The sequence below is a fragment of the Mandrillus leucophaeus genome, unplaced genomic scaffold (assembly GCF_000951045.1).
Source record: "Mandrillus leucophaeus isolate KB7577 unplaced genomic scaffold, Mleu.le_1.0 Scaffold723, whole genome shotgun sequence".
Taxonomy (NCBI): Eukaryota; Metazoa; Chordata; class Mammalia; order Primates; family Cercopithecidae; genus Mandrillus; species Mandrillus leucophaeus.
Window position 1 is genome coordinate 405521 of NW_012107842.1, and position 15899 is coordinate 421419.

A 15899-nucleotide genomic window follows, 5' to 3' on the forward strand; every position below is an offset into this window, starting at 1 on the left:
TTTCCTTCCATTTGCTTGGTAAATTTTCCTCCTTCCCTTTATTTTGAGCCTGTGTGTGTCTTTGCACATAAGATGGGTCTCCTGAATACAGCACACCGATGGGTCTTGAGTTCTTATCCAAATTTGCCAGTCTGTGTCTTTTAATTGGGGCACTTAGCCCATTTACATTTAAGGTTAGTATTGTTACGTGTGAATTTGATCCTGTCATCATGATGTTATTTGGTTATTTTGCACACTGGTTGATGCAGTTTCTTTGTAGTGTCATTGGTCTTTATATTTTGGTATGTTTTTGCAGTGGCTGGTACCGGTTTTTACTTTCCATATTTAGTGCTTCTTTCAGCAGCTCTTGCAGGGCAGTCCTGGTGGTAACGAAATTCCTCAGCATTTGCTTGTCTGGAAAGGATTTTATTTCTCCTTCGCTTATGCAGCTTACTTTGGCTGGATATGAAATTCTGGGTTGAAAGTTCTTTTCTTTAAGATTATTGAATATTGGCCCCCAATCTCTTCTGGCTTCTAGAGTTTCTGCTGAGAGGTTCACTGTTAGTCTGATGGGCTTCCCTTTGTAGGTGACTTGGTCTTTCTCTCTGGCTGCCCTTAACACTTTTTTCCTTCATTTCAACCCCCGTGAAGCTGATGATTATGTATCTTGGGGTTGATCTTCTCACAAGTATCTGAATGGTGTTCTTTGTATTTCCTGAATTTGCATGTTGGCCTGTCTTGCTAGGTTGGGGACGTTCTCCTGGATAATATCCTGAAGTGTGTTTTCCAGCTCATTTCCATTCTCCCTGTCTCCTCCTGGTACGCCAGTCAATGGTAGGTTTGGTCTTTTTATGAAGTCCCATATTTCATGGAGGCTTTGCTCATTCCTTTTTCATTATTCTTGTCTGAATGTCTTATTTCAGTAAGGTGGTCTTCAAACTCTGATGTCCTTTCTTCTGCTTGGTCAATTCAACTATTAATACCTGTGTATGCTTCACAAAGTTCTTGTGCCGTGTTTTTCAGTTCCATCAGGTTGTTTATGTTCCTCTCTAAGCTGGTTATTCTAGTTAGCAATTCCTTTAACCTTTTGTCAAGGTTCTTGGCTTCCTTGCATTGGGTTAGAACATGCTCCTTTAACTCGGAGGAGTTTGTTATTACCCACATTCTGAAGCCTATTTCTGTCAATTTGTCCATCTAATCCTCCATCCAGATCTGTGCCCTTGATGGAGAGATGTTGAAATCATTTGGAGAAGAGGCACTCTGGCCTTTTGGGTTTTCTGCATTTTTTCATTGATTCTTTCTTATCTTCGTGAGTTTGTCTAGTTTCAGTTTTGAGACTGCTGACCCTTGGATGGGGTTTTTGTGGGGGCCTTTTGTTGTTGATTATGATACTGTTCTTGTCACTTTCTGCTTGTTTTTCTTTCAACAGTCAGGTCCCTCTTCTGAAGGGCTGCTGCAGTTTGCTGGGGACTCACTTCAGGCCCTATTCATCTGATTCACTGCATGCCTGGAGATGTCACCTAAGGAGGCTGGAGAATAGCAAAGATGGATGCCTGCTCCTTCTGGGACCTCTGGCCTCAAGGGACACCAAACTGATGCCAGTAGGATTGCTCTTGTATAGGGTGTCTGACAATCCCTGTTGGAGGGTCTCACTCAGTTAGGTGGCACAGGGAGCAGGACCTGTTTCATGAGGCACTTTGTCTATTGGTGGAGTGGGTGTGCTTTGCTGGAGGGAAACCCAGTCATCTAGGCTGCCCAGATTCTTCAGAACTACCAAGAGAAGAGGCTAAGTCTGCTGGTCCACAGAGACTGTGGCCACCTCTCCCCCTAGGGACTTGGGCCCGGGGAGATCTGAATTCTGTCCCTGAGTCTCTGCTGGAGTTACTGGAAATCTGCCTCCCTTGGCTGGGGGGAGGGGGCTCCCCTTTCCCATGTGGCTCTCAGGTAGGCTGCCGCACCACACTGTTCTTCCCTCTCTCCATGAGTCACGCCAGCCTTCTAGTCAATTTTGATGAGAGAACCTGGATATCCTGGTTGCTGGTGAAGGATTCCACTGTCAATATTTTTAACTTTATTTTTCTAAAAGTAAGCATTACTGTTATATTTTAATCAAACAATGATAATGGCAATCATTCAGAATAATACTGACTGAGATTTGTGCATGCTGTCAATATGCATTTACTCTCCAATTCTTCTTGAACTATATGTCTTCTTTCCAAGAAGTTTTTAAAATGAAGATCTATTGGTCATAAACTGAGTTTTTATTTCTCTACTAATGTCTTTATGTCACACTCATTCTCAAATGACAATTAAGCTTGGTATATGCTACTACATTTGAGAGTTATTTTCTCTCAAAACTTGGAAAACACTTTTTCTACTGTCTTTTGACTTCTGCTTTTACTGTTAAAAGCCAGCTGTTCAATTTGTTATCCTTTTGTGAAAAATTTGTGTTTTGTCACTGGCTACTTTTAAGATCTTCTCTGTGTCTTTGGAGTTCCGCTATTCTGCCAATATATCTAAGTGTGGCTGTCTATTTATCTTGATTTGTATAATAGGTTACTCATGTGGCCAAAAATATTCTTCCCTCCTTGCATCCACATCCTTGCAATGTGATATCATGGAGCAGCCCTTCAAGAGATGAAGTCTATTTATTTACCCTTTGACTCTGGATTTGGCCATATGATTTGCTTTGGGCAATAAAACATTAGTAAATGTGATCAAGCAAACAAAGACTTGAAAAGCATTAGTACCTTAGGGATTGCACTCTTCCTATACTTGGAAACCCAGGGCTGACATGTAAATAAGCTGAGCTAGGCCACTGGAGATGAGAGACCATGTGGAGGACAACTGAGGAACAAGAATCAACAGCCAGCCAACCCCTAGAGAGGTGAAGAGGCTCTCAGATCATCCTGCCACCTGCTGGCATGCCAATTAATCACAGACATGGGAGAGAGCCCAGCAAGTACCAGCTTAGCCAGGTCAAAGCAGAAAAAAATTGGCTTTTGAGCTAAATAAAATGGCTGTTCTGATGCCTCTATGTTTTCTAAGTGGCTTCTTAGCTAGCAATCAACAACATATACTTTTATTTCATTGTTCTTTCAGTAATGAGAATTAATGTCTCTTATCAAGCTTAGAAAATTCTTACCCATTATACTTATAATAGTACCCATAACCTTTATCTCTGTTTATTATTTGGAATTTTCAAACATATATGCATATATAGATATAATATATTCCTTATAATCTTCCTTAATTTTTAAATATATGTATATAATAATATACATATCTAAGAAGCTATCTATCTATCTAAGCTAAGAAGCCACTTAGAAAACACAGAGGCATCAGAATAGCCATTTTATACAGATACACATACACATACACACATATTAAACAGATATGTAAATTTTTTTATATACATATATCTTTGCTATATTTTAACCTCTTTCCTATTTTCTTCTCTTTATCTCTGAAGTACTACTATTAATTACCTTAACAGTATTTTCCATTTCACAAATGCTCTCCATACCTGTGTCTAATCTGTTTAGCAGGTTCAGTGAGGTTTTTGGTTGTTTTTGTTTTTTTTTTAACTTCCAACAACTGTATCTTTCATTTTTGGAAGTGCTTTTTAGTTCAACTATCTCTGGGCCTACTTACTGTCTCTAGTCATAATACATTCTTTATTATTTTGATTCTTCAAATATTTTAAACAGAAGTTTTTTTAAAATTTTTTTAAAAAACCATTCCTTATCTGCTAATTTCATTTTCTGTAGCCCTCTGAGGACTAACTGAGCACTTTTTTGTTTCTTTCCACTGTCACTCATGATGGCTTTAGAGCTCCTATTTTATGGACTTAATCTGTGGGCATCCTTTGAGGTGTACATCAAAAGTGACTTTCTCCAAAGATAATTTGTATTTTCTTCATCAGGACTCCCAAGGTATGTAATCCAGGGCCAGGGCCACTTTAATATACTTTATTGAGTTTCATGGGTAAAGTAAATCTGGGTTTCAAGTCTGCAACCCTTCAAGTGCTGTGGTTTACTAGTTCTCTGGGAAGTATTATTTTTTCTTACCTGGAGATGAGATGTAGACAGGATAGTTTCTGGATTGCCTCCCTCTGCTAGATAGTGGACTGACTCTACTTTAAAAATCTCCATTCCAACACTCATTCATGCATGAGATCTAAGTAATTCCTCCCATCCTACAAAGATGGTTGAAATTTAAGTCTCCAACTGAAATTTTCATAGATTGCTGGTGGGAATGCAAAAAATGGCACAGCTACTTTGAAAAATGGTTTAGCAGTTGCCTGTGAATTTAAACATACCTTTATATACAATTCAATAATCCCATACCCACACACTTACCTAAGTGAAATCAAAACCTCTGTTCACACAAAAACCTGTATGCAAATGTTTATAGAGGCTCTATTCATAGTTGTTCCAAACTGGAAATAACCCAGACGTCCATCAACTGAAGAATGGACAAACAAACTATGATACATTCATACAACAGAACTGGAATACTAACTCAGCAATAGAAAACAATGAACCACTGATACACATAACAACTTGGTGAATCTCAACATACAAACTTATGTAAATATACACACACACATAAATGATTCCATTTATATAATATTCTGGTAAAGGCAAAACTACAGGGTCAGAAAACAGACCAGCGGTTGCTAAAGGCTTCGGGCGAGGAGAAGGGTTGAATACAAAGGGGGATGGAAATTTTTGGAGGTAAAGAAATGGTTCTTTATCTCAATTATAATGATGATTATAATACAGCGTAGATTTTCCAAAACTTGTGACACTGTACATTAAATGGAATGAATTTTCTTGTATGTAAATTATACCTTAATTTCTTTTTGGATTTTTTTAATTATACTTTAAGTTCTAGGGTGCATGTGCATGACGTGCAGGTTTGTTACCTAGGTATACATGTGCCATGCTGGTTTGCTGCACCCATCAACTCGTCATTTGCATTAGATAGTTCTCCTAATGCTATCCCTCTCCTAGCCGCCAACCCCTGACAGGCCCCGGTATATGATGTTCCCCACCCTGTGTCCACGTGTTTTCATTGTTCAACTCCCACCTATGAGTGAGAGCATGCAGAATTACATCTTAATTTTTTAAAAATTAAAAGGAAGGAATCTAAGGCTCTAAGTTCCTGGTACTGATACCCCTCTGGCTTTCTCTCCCCTCCACATATCTGGTCCCCAAGGAATTCCTTTCATATAAGTACAATGCTGAATTTTAAAAGGTTTTTGGGATATTTTATCGAGCATTATAGACATTTTGAAGCAGAAGGAGTTTTAGAATATCTGGTCTGCCATATTGCCAGAAGCAAAAGTGTGTCATTCTTTTAAAGAACAAGACTGTCTTAAAATTTCATGGCATTTTTAAGTTTTTCAATTTATTTTGTCACTGTATCCTCATGTTTTTGTGAAGTATAATAATGCAGTTATTTTTTAAAAATTTTCGGATGTAGGAGATACACATGTAGGTTTATTACACAGGTATATTGCGTGATGCTGAGGTTTAGGGCATGGATGGTCCAGTCACTCAGGTAGTGAGCATGGTACCTAACAGATAGTTTTTCAACCCATGGCGCCCTCTCTCCTTCCCACCTCTAGTAGTCCACAGTGTCTATTGTTCCCATCTTTGTGTCCGTGTGCATTCAATGTTTAGCTCCCACTTAAAAGTGAGAACATGCAGTATTTGGTTTTCTGTTCCCAGTAATGCAATTAAACCAAAGCTCAAGGAAGCAGAGATTTAGTTTTCATATCTCGACATCTACTCTAAACTGAATTAACATATAATCTGAGAAGGGAAACCAGTTTGAAGATTATCCTAAATCCTTCAGAATTGGGAGGTCAACGTTTTGAGGTCATTTGCATTCTGGATCATCCATACCTGGCAGCAAAGTGAACTGGATAATCTTGGACAAGTCACGTAACACTCTGCCTGGTTTCAAAGCGCCTACTTCATAAATTATTAGGACAAGTAAACCAGTTTATTCATGTCAAGCACATAGAAAAGCATGTGTCACAAAGTAAGTGTTCAATAAACATTAGTAGTTATTATGCCATGCCCTTCCCACTAATGTAATTATAAACGCATCTCCAATAACACGGAAAAATTGAGCATTGCCTATATATACACTTCAATAAAAAGAACGTTAGTGCTTACTTTGAATAAGCCATGCTTTTGGTTGCGCTGGCCAAGCCATAAATTGATTCCTGGGGGAAGGTTGGTATCTGGAGGGTCTATCACACGCTCATAAATCCTATAAAGACAAAGAACACAGTTACTAATAGAGAGGCTCAAAGCAGAACCAAAAGGTACATATGCGGTTTGAAGTACGCATGCCATTAGCTGCTGTATGAAGAGAAGCCAATATGTGGCACACTTTAAATGACAGACAACACAAATGCAGAGATCTAACACTTGGACACATCATCTGGGCCCCTCCTGTTTTTGTCTCCCTTCTGGCAGGGGAGGGAGGAAGAAGGTGACATTTTTGAGTGTCCGCTCTGAGCAATGAAGTGCCCACAAACTCTGCGAGGAAAGTGGTTTGATACACATTATAGGTGTGAAAGCTCAGATTTAGGGATTATAAATGAGTCAACCAAGTGAAGACAGCAGTGAGTAGTAGAGTTGGGATAAGAACCCTTATCCGCCTGGCTCTAAAGCCACTGTACTTTCCTTTGTACCCTGCTATTCCCTGGCTTTGGTTTCTTTAGCTCCTACTCATTTCTGTAGTAATCTGAAAGAATCCTTTAAACAAATAGATTGCAGCTGCCTAGATGATCATGTTTTTAGTCTACAGAACCATGCAGCTTAAGTCATTGTCCAACCACCAAATATTTATTGAGCACTTCTTACCCTCTAAGCTCCATACTAATCAACAGAAAATAGAGCAAGAAACCAGACACACAAGGTCCTACTCTCATGGAGGAAAAGTAAGGTAAAAATTCTGTATATGAAGAAAATCCTCATCTAATCCATACAGGCACATAACTAATACGGAAGAGGTCAGGGCCCTACCTAGGATCTTTGAAGTTTCTAACAGAGCCTACCAAACCATTAATGTCTCAGTTATTCCACCCTACCAAGGTCCAGTTAGTTAGTCACAAATCTTTTATTTGTGTCCTCTTTAGAAATAATCCCTGAAACCACCCACTGATCACGAGCTTCCACCTCACCCCTGGCAAGCACCTCTCAGCACCGGATGCTCAGAAGATTCTGGATGGGGTGAGATACAGTGATCTGTAAATGAGAACTATGTCCATTTCTTGCTTTCCTGAGTCCTCGTTGAGGACTGAGCAACCGCTGTGGAATCATTCCTAGGTGTGTCCAGAGGTATAGACAGCTCATCAGTCCTCCCTGCTGTGATGGAGCTGACTGCCTCCTGCCAGAGGGTGATGTATTCCTCTGGTGGTTCTCACCAGGAAAGTGCGGAAGAACTGAAAGACTGTCCACTTGTGTCAAGGAAAGTGAGTGATTGTGAAGTTGCTGCGGTTGGGAGCTGTCACGCTGCAGCCTTATATCTTAGCTGCACAGTCCATTACTCTACTATTCCCCACTGGAAACCTGCTGTTTCCTAACGATACATGCAAGGTTTTCAGCTGGCAAAGCTCCAAGCACATCAGGTCTTTCTCTACTAATTATCTTTCCATTATAAATGGAGGCTCAAAACATAATCAAGAAAAAATAAGTTTTCCTAAAAAAAGACAGAATGTGTTTTCTTCAAAGGAATCTAACCTTTTTTGTATCTTAGAATGAACGATTTCAGATGAAACTATTTGTCAAAACTGCCTTAACACAGGAGCCGGATACATACTTCCTTTAAAATTTTTTTCCTAATATTAGTGGTAAAACTAGAAACAAGGCAAATTTACAACATAGGAGATATGCATAAGTTATAGATCAGCTTGAAATAATTTACTACAGTCATTAAGGGTGATAAATATGCAAGTTGTGAAACAAGGGAAAGTATATACAAAATAATTTTCACTGGAAAAAAGGGAATGAAAATTATTTATGCCCTATAGAGATAATGAGGCACAAACGATGTTCAATGTTGGTAAATACCAGAAGAGTCCAGAGACAAATGGAAATCACCGTATTTGGGTGACGAGGCAGAAGCATAATTTCTATAAGGTTATTTTACTAATAAATTGAAAATGTCGAACTATTTACCTTAACCTCAATTTTAAAAGTTTTGCCTCTGTCACAGTTAGACGAGTTTTCAATTCAAAAGTTTATTTTACATATTCAATATGCTAGAAGATAAGCTCCAATGAGCAGAGTAGGCCCTTAATCAATATTTATTAAATGCATGAATTAATGAAGGAAGAAACAATCAAAGAGATCAACTTCCTATGCTACCTTATCTTGCAAAGCGTAATAGCTCCGTGTGCCTCAGAAATAGTTGAAGAAGCAAACATCTGAGGCCTACCACCATCAGCTAAAGCAGGGTGACCCAGGGCACATGTGTCAAAGTGGTGTTCTCATGTCCCATGTCACACAGCCCCCGCAAAGACACCATCCTGATGCCAAGGAAGGTCTGCCGGATACTGCCTTCCTGGCAGCCCTGCCAATCTGTTCCAAGAGGCAGTCTGCACTGGGGAATTCTGTGCAGCAGGTGGAATCAACAAACTGGATACAGATGTATCAACATGAAGAGAGTTTAAAAACAGTATTTTTAAAAAAAGAAACCTTGCTGAGGAGGGAGAAGGAAATCTAATCATGAAGAAACATCAGATAAACCTCAATTGAAAGACAGTCCACAAAATAACTACTTGTGGTCTTTCAAATGTCAACGTCATGAAAAATAAAGAAAGGCTGAACAACAGTTGGAGATTAAAAGAGATTTAAAAGGACATAAAAGCTACATGCAAGATGGTATCCTGGATTAGATGCTAGAGACGGGGGGCAAATCCCATAAAGGACATTATTGGGAAAATTTGAATAAGATTTGTAAATTATGTAATAGTATTTTATTGATACTCCATCTCCTGATTTTGCTAACTGGGCAGTATATACTTAAGTGAATGTCTCGTTCTTAGGAAATAGGCACGGAAGTATTTAGGGGTAGAGGGTAACGATGTTTACAACTTAACTCTCAAAGGGTTCAAAATAACAATACTGTTTGTATATATACATATATATCTATGAATACACACTTTCTCTTCCTTCCAAATAATGCAGAATCCTGGCAAATATGATTGTTCCTTGTATCACTCTTGTAAGTTTTCTGTGAGCTTAAAGTTATGTTAACATTAACAGTTTAAAAAATAGAGAAAAAACCAACAAGGTCCATAATGTATGTAAACTAAAAATTCACACATGCAAAAACAATATTATCAATTAGCTAAGGATACTCATACAATTTTCCTATCACAGGCCTGGTGGGAATGGTGAGGCAAGAAAAAGGTGAATGAATGTAACAAGAAAGGTGCATGGCACAGACTAATGCTGATAAGATAACACAAAGTAAGAAACTGAATTATCACATTCCTACATGTACCCCTACAGAAGGGAAGCTATACATGCCAGCCAAAGTAAAATCAGAATCTTAGCACAAAGGCTGCTGGTCCCTGAGGGACAGTTTCGGTGGACTGGATAATGTAAAAAGGCAGGTAGGGCACAGTGATCTGTCACTTAAATCCAGTGTCACCCAAGTCAACTAAAATGAAAAGTAAAAGCTAATACAGTGAACTCCTTGCTCTCCAGTGTGGTAAGGAAATGGAACTTTCTGATGTATAGGGTATTCTAGTTAACGAGGTTTCCTTCACATCAGCAAATAGCTGATTGCCTACAATGTGTACGACACTGTGCTGTGCTGCGCTGGCTATGGGAATACATACAGGCAAATTTAGAATGGCCAAGTTCTTGTCTTTAGATCTAATGCCTGAGACAGACACATGTATGGACAGACCTTATAATTCAATGCATTAAATTCAACGTTTCCTGGAAGCAGAAAGGAAAAACAAAACAAAACAAAAACCAGAATTCTGCCTGCCATAGAGAAAATTTTCCAAAGAAGGAGACACTGCACTGAGTTTTGAATGAAGAATAAAGTGGAGCTGAAAAAGCAGACATAACAGCCAGCACCTATACGGCACTTAATGTGTGCCTATATTGTGTATCGACGGCTTTCAATATGTTAATGTACTAAATCCCCGTAACAGCACCCTCAGGTGGGTGTTCTTGGTATAGCAAGGTCAAATACCTCATCCATGGTTAAGCAGCTTGTGAGTGACACAGCTGGGATTTGAAACCAGATCCTGTAGTCTATACTATTGACCACCTTGCTCTACTGCCTCTCTAGACAAGCAATGAAGGGCAGTTCCAGCCACAAAGGCCCCAGCCAAGCCACTATTTATCGAAGAGTTAAAATACAAGAAAACGAAAATAGTAAATGATTTGGTAGAATTTTTACATCAACTCTGAACAAAAGAGGACATGATTAACATTCCCTGGGATGTCTTCCTGTTACAGACAGGTTTTTTATTTCCTAAAAGAGCAACATGAAAAGCTAACTCATTGAAATAAAGTAAAATTCCTAACTAGACTTACTTATCAGAAGGAAAAGGGGAAACAAGTTCATGTGTCAAAGCATGAAGGCAAGACCGGTCAGCTCTCCTGGAACCCACTTTGCTTTCCTCCTAGATTCACAGCTCTACTACACTTCCCAGCCTCCCTTGAAGTTGAGTGTGGCTATGGAATGAGAGTGGAAAGGCCGTGCCCCACCTCTAAGCTCGCCCCTCCACCCCACACAAAATAATTTAAAAACTCCCTCAGGTATCTTCCATGCTGTCTCTTTCCCTTTATCTCTTTGCTTTTTCTCCCTTTCAGCTGCCTGGAGAAGACTGAGGGCTAGGGGGTGGACAGAGCTGTAAGACAGAGATTCCTGAATCCCTAAATGATGACATCAAAGGCCACCTATCAACTAGACACACCCGACTGGACTCTATTTAAATGAGAAATAAAATTCTGCGAAGTTAAGCCACTGAGAAGGAGAGGATATTCTGAAGTTGTGGCTAGTATCATTTACCCTAAAAAATATACCATGCTGAAAAATAAAAAGGTAACTGTTGTCTTTTTCATGCCCACAAAGCCAAGAGGTATCTTAGATCGTGTGGTATAGCAAAGATAACATAAATTTGGTATTAAATATATTTGGGTTCTTCATATTGCAGTTCCGTATTCTACTAAATGCATGACTTTAATCAAGTAATTTAATTTCTCTGTACTTCAATTTCCTCATTTAAAAAATAAGGATATTACTGTTGACTGTATGGATTGTCATAAGGATTAAACAAAATACATTACATGCCCTTGGCACTTAGTCGGTGCTGACATTGTGTAAGTCTCATGGGTACCTAAGAATGCAGAGCTGCACAGGTCATGTGACCCAGTCCGGCCTACTTGCTGTAGCTCTCACCAAATGGACCCACTGAGATGGAAAGTCTCAATATCTTAGATGCTTACTTATGCTTTGAATTTACAGTTAAAAGAAATGACATCACTATCACAGGGAATTTAAGGGCTTGATATTTCAATGTTAAAATGCAAGAACTCATTGTCTGTTTTGCCATACATTTCCACAATTATGAAAATTTAAGTCTTAAGTTCGTTTTTTCCCTTAATAAACTTTAAAGCTAGAACAAGCTAATATGTAACAGAAAAAAAAAGCATTTCTGTTGCTGTTTAATCTGATATTATGGAGAAAACTGATGATCTATTTAGATACTAAACTTTGCATTAAAACAGAATTTTTGGATAAAGTATACTTTCTATGAATCCTAAAACTGCAGTATTTTTATTATTGTAGTTTTAAAGTATCATTTTTTCAGCTTTCTTTAACTCTTTCTGGCCATAAATCGTAAACTTCTCTATGTAAATTACTCAAAGTTCTAAGCAAATATCTTATTTCTTTTACATTCTTCCAAAAATATAATCCTTTGACATTTATAAAAGCTTTATTTTTGTGGAAAGTTAATCATAAACTCACACACGATTGAAAATAGGCTCAGGCAACAGGAAGAGATGGAAGAAACAATTTATAAGATAGTGTGCTTAAACACACTATCATCAACGCCCCCCGCCCCAACACACACACACACACACACACACACACACACACACACAAACACACACACCTGGGCATCAATAAGCTTTTGTGAGTAAAATACGGCAGCACACTATTCTTAACACTTTCACCCACTCCAGTAGTAAGCATTTTCCTAATCAATTTGGGGTATTTAATTGGATTTAGCCAATTTATGAAAAATGTTTCTGGAAAAATGAAAACAGCAGTAAGCAGAGGCCTGCATTTTAAGTTCTCATCTAGGACTACCCTTACATTATACATTCTTTATATATTATTTTTATGCATTCTAACCCCCCTATATGTTGGTTATTTCCTGATCTCTCAGAACCTCCCCATTTGGACGACCCATTCAGACACATTCTTCAGCTCTTCAGCATGTAACACGGTACCTCCCATGACCCACAGGGGTCTCCAAGACTCTGGTCGTGGCTGGCCCTGCCTTCCTAGATCACCTGGCTAAGGAAGGAGGAAATAGCTTTCCTGGTACCCTTGTGCCCATCATATCCATCCTGAAGTTGTATGTGTACTTCCTGACTGCTACTACCACCAATTATCTTCTGCGTCTGGAGGAAATGGAACAATGACCACAGCATTCCTGTACCTGCTTAGATATCTCCTGCACTAGACGTCCTCCCTATCCATCCTAAATAAAGTAACTCCTAACCACCTGGTCAGTCTCCATCACTTAGCTTGCTTTACCTAGCACACTGTAAGCACCTTAAGATAAGGAGCCTCATCTGTCTTTTTCAAGTCAGCATTTCTAGTATCTGGAAGAGAACCCAGCCAAATTCATACGCTGAATGAATAAATGAATGAAAGTTCTCTGACTATATTCAGAATAGGAGAACTATAGTCAGATAGCTATAAAAGTTCTACTATGGCAAAACTTGATGAGGAGCAATTTGCAACAATTAATAATCCAGACTGAGAAAAACAGTCAAACGTGACACTTTACGTTATGCTAATAATCATGAGATCCATGAAGTCAATGAAGATGAGTGAAATGTAATAATAACCCTTTTAAAGTGTCCTCTTCCACCATCCCTACCTTGTGAGATTTATACAAGAAGCACAAAAGAAAGAGCAAGATAAACCCCTCTCACTGTTTCTCACCCAGAAAAGAGAGAGAGATAGCAAATTTGAATCTATCAGGCAGACAACTCACTAACAGGGAAACCAGAGAGATGTATTTCAGAAAGAGCAGGAAAAGCAGTTGGCAACTTGAAAATTAATTAGATCAAATGGCATCTTTTTTGAAAAGCACACGATTTACTGCTTAACCTGATTACATTGAAATCAGTCTAAACGTATCGCATTCCTATAGGCTATCAGATGTAAACAATGCATTTGCTCTCCAACCATCAAAAATTTACCCTTTCTTTGGGCTGCAGAACACTCACTTCCCATTAGACATGTGTCTGAGACTTTGTGTTCACTTGAGCCATTACAAGGTGCTGCCTATTAAGTTGTATTGGGAGAATTACAGGAATTTTGCATGCCATTAGTATCTATCAATATTTTAAAGTGTAAGTATCTCATTTCTAATATAATACCATGCAACATTAAACATCTAGTCAAAAGTAAAACCTGCTTGAGAGGAATGAACAAGGCAAAGAGTAACTGCCACACTCCTTGTCAAAGCCAGTCATTGATTCAAGGGCTCACATTAGGAATTTTCTTCCCAAGGTGCAACTTCTCTTAATTCATGACTTTGGTTTAAAACACCCTCCCTAACAAGCGTCCTGTCTGCTTAAAAGACTAGTCGATATTCTGTGCGGAACTTGATTTTCTCATTAACAGATAAAGCCCTCAGAGCTAAACACAAGACAATGTGGTGGTTCAACAATACTACTTATAAAGAAATATTGGATTTTTATTTACCTGGATAAAGGAAAGATTTTGAAGGGACTCCACACTACCTTTCCTAATCATATAAAAGAATAAATTTCCAATATAAATCATGTGAACTGACATGTCTTATGCCACTATTCAATAAGACAATATGAAGCCCAAATGAGACAGTAAATGAAGAGGTTTACCTTGGGCTTTGCCAAGAATTGAAGAGAAGCTCTCATGCTCTTGCTGAAGAGAAAAGTTGCAATGACCTTCCTTAGCTACATAGAGCCTCATCTTTACTGCCTTTTAGCTGGCATTAGTGAATCTCAAGGTGCTCCTTGGAGAATTTTTCCTATACAGAACGTAAGTGCATTCCCACCCTTTTTTCCTCCCCAATATGGTAATGGGTGAACTTGCACATGAAGCTAAGCCCCTCTTTGGGCCTTATGCTAAGGGGACATAACAGACCCTTTCCCCTCTTAGCCTCATAAGAAAAATGTGAGAATTATAACTTTCTTGAGCCCCACTAGAAAAGCAAAAGTTACGACGTCATCAGCATTATTTTTGGCACCAACAAATATTGAGCATTCATTCCATAGGCTGTTACACTCTTCAGAGCAGGTCCTCAAAGCTTACTCACTGTGACAGGGTGTTTTGCCAGTCGTGTACACTGATGAGCTGTCTGTTCAATTCCATATCAGGCTGCCTGGATGGTATTAATTATCTGCTCAAATGGAACACACAGTACATAGGGCTGAAACCAGAAGGACATGAAAGGAACGGCCCAAAGAGTAACTCTGTAGTCTCCTCCTGCCAATCTGTTTAACAAATCCAGATGACACTCAGAAAATGACAAAATGACAAAATTTAAAAATGCAACGCAGGCATTATATCAGAAAACACAAACTGTAATGGGGAGAGGGACGACGGGGATAAATACAGTATGTCCCCAGCAGGTAAGGACTGAATTCAAGCTGAATCCACACAAAGCACAGGAAGAAGAGCTGTAACAAGGCTCAGCGAGTTCCTTAACAACTGTCTGTAAATACAAATGCAAACAAAAAAGAGAAGGCGCAAAGTTGAAATCTGCAAGGAGATGCCTTTGCTGTGTTAAATGAGAAGGCAGAAGTGTTCAAACGAGATCAGTAAACACTGCGGGAGGGAGTTTGCCAAAGCAGGGTGTGGACACCCTCCACAGAGAGGAGAGAGGCCTTTTCAGAGATCAAGCCTGCGTGTGACCTGCTTCATCCCCTTAGGAAACCCTTGTCAGGTTCATGCTTTTTCTTGCCCAGCAACTGAATTTTACTGTTTTCTTTTTCTCTCCTCGTCTGTTATCTCTAATGATAATAAGGGTGCTTTTTCTTCTTAACCATATTTTATGTCCCTATCATCACTCTTTCACTACTTCTTACCAACCTTTCTCTGCTTAAAATTCACGATCCAGATATCATTCTGAGATGATTGTGATTATGTACCAGGGTCAAATAACCAGCTCATATAAGTCTGTCCTAACTAGCATTTGTATCTGTGATTTGACAAAATAATAGAAAGTATGCTTCACTGTCTATTTTTAATTTTTTAAAATTTTTGTGAGTATACAGTAGGTGTATATATCTATGGGATACATGAGATGTTTTGATACAGGCATGCAAAGAGACAGGGTCTCAAACTCTTGGGTTCAAGCAGTCCTCCCACCTCAGCCTCCCAAGTAGCTGGGACTATAGGTGCATGCTACTATACCTGGCTAGAATATAGGTTTCTTAAACATGTCGGAAAATTTGAAGCTGGTGTGATGGTTTCAATCATGACAGATTTAGCACAACACCATCAGGATTAAAAGAGATATTAATAGGCAGGAATTAGGGCCAAATCAAAAGAAATTTCACATGGAAAAAATAAAAGGGTCCAAACTTAGGGTAAATATGCTACTGAAAGACAGAATGTGAAATCTAAGGGTAAAT

General features: G+C 38.9%; 1 protein-coding gene across 1 annotated transcript in view; it reads right to left on the reverse strand.

The window, feature by feature from the left end:
• The window catches only part of NELL1 (NEL-like 1 (chicken)), a 603019-nt gene that overhangs the window by 371546 nt on the left and 215574 nt on the right, over positions 1-15899 (reverse strand). The window contains exon 6 of the mRNA XM_011965414.1: positions 6171-6267. Coding sequence (XP_011820804.1) covers positions 6171-6267 — 97 coding nt within the window. The remainder of the gene's footprint in view (positions 1-6170; positions 6268-15899) is intronic.